At 40.7% G+C, this 5,705-nt stretch overlaps 1 protein-coding gene across 1 annotated transcript in view; it reads left to right on the forward strand.

Moving 5' to 3' along the window:
* The window catches only part of LOC108517545 (tetratricopeptide repeat protein 28), a 576,472-nt gene that overhangs the window by 502,551 nt on the left and 68,216 nt on the right, over nucleotides 1–5,705 (forward strand). Inside the window, exon 6 of the mRNA XM_017855531.1 lies at nucleotides 1,885–2,392. Within this exon, the coding sequence (XP_017711020.1) occupies nucleotides 1,885–2,392 (508 nt within the window). The remainder of the gene's footprint in view (nucleotides 1–1,884; nucleotides 2,393–5,705) is intronic.

Here is a 5,705-nt window from a genome sequence, read left to right on the forward strand (position 1 = left end):
TTTTTTTTTTTTTTTTTTTTGCAAATATGCTATTTGCAAGCACCACTGCACATTGTGCACATGTACCCTAGAACTTAAAGTATAGTAATAACAATAAAAAATTATAAGAAGGGCAAAAAAAAAAAAAGTGTCCTCAGTCATTTTGATCAAGAACTGCTATTTCACAGGCAAAGAAAATAGGGTAGAAAATCACTCATATCTATAAAATATTAATAAAAGTGTTCCGAAGTGCACAGACATAGAACACATTTCGTAAAGAAATGCCCTTACTCCAGGAGGGACAGCATCCCCTCCTTGTTATTCCCTAGCCAGGAGGCCCTTAGGAAAATTACTTGCCTATGTGTAACAGAGTACACCCTTTGTTCTGGCAGGATCACATGCTCACTTATAAAGAGAGAGCATCATGAAGAAAGGCAGCCACATGGCTCTAGCCATAGGCAGGTAATGAAGGAAAGAAAGGGTAGGCAAGCTTCCAAGTTTTAGGATAAAAAGAAGGGCAGAAAAATCCCAGCATAACTTCCCTTTTATATCTGCAAAGATATTAGAAACCAAGAACTAGAATATAAGACTGCAAGTATTTAAGATTCTAGAAACCATGTAACATCTCCTGTATTTTTGTTGTCCCTTTGTGGTTCACTACACCAGCATAGAGTCAGTTTCATTAAAACCTTTAAGATAAAAAGGGTTTGCATGCTTTTCCTTGGCCAAAATAAGAAGAAAAAAAAAAAAAGAATGAGTGGCAAACAATGTGAGAGGACTAGGAAGATGGCATCTCTCTGCACAGAGAGGCTGGGATTAGAAGCGCTTCTAGGGAGGAAAAGAAATGCTTGAAGAGCCAGCGTGAGCCTGAAAAGGGGTGGTGAGGCTTAATGGAGACCACCCCACTCAGAGTGCAGTGCAGGTTGTAACCCACCCATTTTTTTCCTCTGAGACTCATCCAAATCTAAGTCCTCCACAGTAACCAACACTGATGAAATTATATTGAAGGAAGAAAGATAAGAGAGCAGGACCCTCTCCAGTAAGCCCTGGGTCACAAAATCATCAGCATCATGGTAAACATCTCTCTTACCATTAAGATATCCATTTACCATGGAAGAAGACAAGAATAGAGAAATACCCAGGAGTGCAAAAAGCCAAGCATGGATTTCTCTTATGAATTTCCTGTGGTCTGTTATATGTAGTAATTAATTTTTTTTTTTTTTTTTTTTTTTTTTTTTTTTTTTTTTTTTTTTGAGATGGAGTCTCACTCTGTCACCACACAGGCTGGAGTGCAGTGGCGTGATCTTGGCTCACTGCAAGCTCTGCCTCCCAGGTTCATGCCATTCTCCTGTCTCAGCCTCCCGAGTAGCTGGAACTACAGGTGCCTGCCACCATGCCTGGCTAATTTTTTTTGTATTTTTAATAGAGACGGGGTTTCACCGTATTAGCCAGGATGGTCGTGATCTCCTGACCTCGTGATCCACCCACCTCGGCCTCCCAAAGTGCTGGGATTACAGGCGTGAGCCACTGCACCCGGCCTAATTTTGATTTTTTTATACATTTTCTTGTACCACAGAGGTTAATAGGTATTAACAGAGATGTAATATCGTAATTAATATTAGAAATGTCAATAAGTCTTTAAAATGAAGGCTGTATGTAATACAACTTGTTTCTAGGAAGATTAGGTATAGAAAGTTACTGATTAAAGTACCATTGTTTTTTATTAGGAACTTGCTGTTTGGATGTGTTCTTTATCAATTCTGCATAGGTCTGTGGAAAACTGATAGAAGTACCATTAGCAATTGGATTGGATAATTACAAACAACCTGTAAAATTTTATCTGCCAAAACATACAAAACCATTCTGATGTGTTTTCATTTCTCCACTTTATGCTTTTCTCTTCAGGCTGCTTCATCAGCTTTGAGCAGTCTGGGCCACGTGTACACAGCCATTGGAGACTACCCCAATGCACTGGCCAGTCACAAACAGTGTGTTCTTCTTGCCAAGCAATCCAAAGATGAACTTTCTGAAGCCCGAGAACTTGGCAACATGGGAGCTGTGTATATTGCCATGGGTGACTTTGAGAATGCTGTGCAGTGCCATGAGCAGCATCTGAAGATAGCCAAGGACCTGGGGAACAAGCGAGAAGAGGCCCGGGCCTACAGCAACCTGGGCAGTGCCTATCACTACCGAAGGAACTTTGACAAGGCCATGTCTTACCACAACTATGTCCTGGAGCTGGCCCAGGAGTTGATGGAGAAGGCTATTGAGATGCGGGCCTATGCTGGACTAGGCCATGCTGCCAGGTGCATGCAGGATTTGGAGAGAGCTAAACAGTACCATGAGCAACAGCTGGGCATTGCTGAGGATCTCAAGGACCGGGCTGCAGAGGGGCGAGCATCCTCCAATCTGGGTAAGAACAGGGTTGCCTACAAGAGCCAAGGTCAAAGTCATGAGCTGGAAATAGCTGGAGTAGATCACTATCTTTTATAGGAATCTATGTGTTTATATTTAAAAGAATATCCTTATTGTGTGTGCTCTTTTCGTTTTCTTTTTGAGACAGGGCCTTCGTCTGTCACTGAGGATGGAGTACACATGCCAAGGATGGTGTGGCACAACCACACCTCACTGCAGTGATCTTCCCACCTCAGCCTCCCGAGTAGCTGGGACAACAGGCACATGCACCACACCTGGCTATTTTTTTATTTTTTGTAGAGACAGGGATCTTCTTATGTTGCCCAGGCTGATCTTGAACTCCTGGGCTCAAGCAATCCCCCTACCTCGGCGTTCCAAAGTGCTACAGTTAAAGGCATGAGCCACCATGCCTGACCTCTTTCTTTAGATATATTTCCTTGGAGCCTGCCTTCTCTAAATCACACAATTCTTCCTGTCATCATAGTGCTATAAGGATTAGAATTCTGAAATACTGGAAAAACAAAACATCCCAACCTTTTAATCTGTAGAGAGAGAAGAGCAACCAGATTTATCTAATTAGAGAGAAGAGACATGAAATGATGATATAGGCTATGTTTGGTTTAAATGAAAGAGAAGCTGCTAAGCAGTCATCAATAGATGAGAACGTTTCTGAAAGGATTTTTCCTTACAGGGTTTTCTTTACTTGGTGAATTAACCACACAGGAAATGCATTTTTTCCTCAAAATTATGTGATGCAAGAAATAATATTGATAGTTTTAATATAAATGCAAAATTATTTTTATGAAAGATCTATTTAAAGATGATAGATTTATAGTCGCTGTTTTGATAGTACTTGGTTACAATTAAAACATTTATAATTTGGGGGAATTTACATGTAGTGGTAAGAGACAACAAGTAATTGGTAACTGGCAATTTTTTAGAAGATAATTTTTTATCCCTGTCTTCAAATAGATGTGGGTACATAATGAATGGAAGGTGTGTTTGGAAGTATGAGCTAAACTTATCCCTGTGCCTGGAGCCACATGGTTTGTTCTTTGCCCATAGGGATTCAGGATGGGGAGAGGACAAAGAGAAGGTGACCTTATTGCTATGCTTATCAGATATGAGTAGCAGCAAAATGTAAAACTTAGCCACGTTCGTTCCTTCCCTCCCTCCCCCCCCCCCCCCCCTCCTTCCTTCCTCTTTCTTCCTTCCTTCTTTCCTTTCTTCCTTCCCTTCCCTCCCTCCCTCACTCCCTTCCTGCCTTCCTCCATTCCTGCCTTCCTTTTCCCTCCCCTCCCCTCCCCTCCTCTCCCCTCCTCTCCCCTTCCCTTCCCTCTCCTCCCCTTCCCTTTCCAAGACAGGTTCTCTATCTGTTACCTTGGCCGGAGTACAGTGGCACAATCATGGTTCACTGCAGCCTCAAACTCCTGGGCAAAAGTGATCCTCCCACTTCAGCCTCCTGAGTAGCTAGAACCATAGGCGCAGCGCATGCCACTTCGACCAGCTAATTTCTTTCTTTCTTTGTAGAGTCGTGGTCTCACTATGTTGCCCAAGCTCATCTGAAACTCTTGGGCTCAAGCAACCTGCCCATGGTGGGCATCAGCCACCATGCCCAGCTAATTTTCATTTGTTGTTTTGTTGTTGTAATGAGGCCTTGTTATGTTCCTCAGGCTAGTCTAAAGCTCCTGGCCTCAAACGATCATCCCACCTTGGCATCCAAAGTGTTGGGATGACAGGCATAAGCCACTGCACTTGGTGACTCTTTTTTTTTTAATAATGCAAGCATTTACAGATACAAAATTTTCTCTAAACACTACTTGACCTGCATCCCATAATTTTTTATGTATTATGTTCACGTTTATTGAGTTTTTAACATCTTCTGAGTTGGTTTGTGACTTCTCTTTGACTCATGAAGTGTTTAATGTAAAATATTTGGGGTTTTCTCTGACAGAAAATCAGCAGTGATCTCTTCATGGCTGAGTTGAAAGATCTTTTGACATTTCTAAATTTCCCTAATCAGTATCAGTAGTTGACATGCTCTGCTAATTTTTCTGTGAAATTCTCTTCTCTTTAGGTTTCTGTGAAACACCACTGTTCTGATTTTTTTCCTGGCTGCTCCTTCTGTATCTTCTGCATTGACTTTTTATGTTCCCTTCAAAAAACAAACAATTTTTAAAAATTACAAAAGTGGCACTTAGTTTAGTAAAAAATTCTTACCATATAAAAATTTATAAAATAGAAAAAGGAGGCTCACCCCTTCACATTAATATCTTCCCTTGTCCCACTCCTCAGAGTCAACTACTGTTAATAATTTGGTTATAATCTTTCCAGACCTTTGTACTACATACATAAACACATGTCAGTGCAATCATATATGTAAATATATACATGTGTGTATAGATTGTTCGCTTTCCAAATCTTGGATTGTAACATACATACTTTTCTGAAGCTGCCTTTTTTACTCTGCCTCCTCTCCTAGGCTTCCCTCTATCTCATTATTCAGATATCCTACATTATTTTAATAGCTCCTTTCCATTGTATTGCCACTTATTAAATGTGGGAGTTGCCATATTTTTTATTGCTATTATATATTTATATTTATGTGTTTAGATGATAAATACATTATTATTCGTTTTTTTAATTATACTTTAAGTTCTAGGGCACATGTGCACAACGTGCAGGTTTGTTACATATGTATACTTGTGCCATGTTGGTGTGCTACACCCATCAACTCATCAGCACCCATCAGCTCGTCATTTACATCAGGTATAACTCCCAATGCCATCCCTCTCCCCCACCCCCTCCCCATAATAGGCCCAATCCCACTAACAGTGTAAAATGTTCCTATTTCTCCACATCCTCTCCAGCACCTGTTGTTACATGACTTTTTAATGATTGCCATTCTAACTGGTGTGAGATGGTATCTCATTGTGGTTTTGATTTGCATTTCTCTGATGGCCAGTGATGACAAGCATTTTTTCAGGTGCCTGTTGGCTGTATGCATGTCTTCTTTTGAGAATTGTCTGTTCATATCCTTTGCCCACTTTTTGATGGGGTTGTTTGTGTTTTTCTTGTAAATTTGTTTGGGTTCTTTGTAGGTTCTGGATATCGTCCATTTGTCAGATGAGTAGATTGCAAAAATTTTCTCCCATTCTGTAGGTTGCCTGTTCACTCTGATGGTAGTTTCTTTTGCTGTGCAGAAGCTCTTTAGTTTAATTAGATCCCATTTGTCAGTTTTGGCTTTTGTTGCCATTGCTTTTGGTGTTTTAGATATGAAGTCCTTGCCCATGCCTATGTCCTGAATGGTA

This window comes from Rhinopithecus bieti, unplaced genomic scaffold, assembly GCF_001698545.2.
Source record: "Rhinopithecus bieti isolate Rb0 unplaced genomic scaffold, ASM169854v2 scaffold_36959, whole genome shotgun sequence".
Classification (NCBI taxonomy): Eukaryota; Metazoa; Chordata; class Mammalia; order Primates; family Cercopithecidae; genus Rhinopithecus; species Rhinopithecus bieti.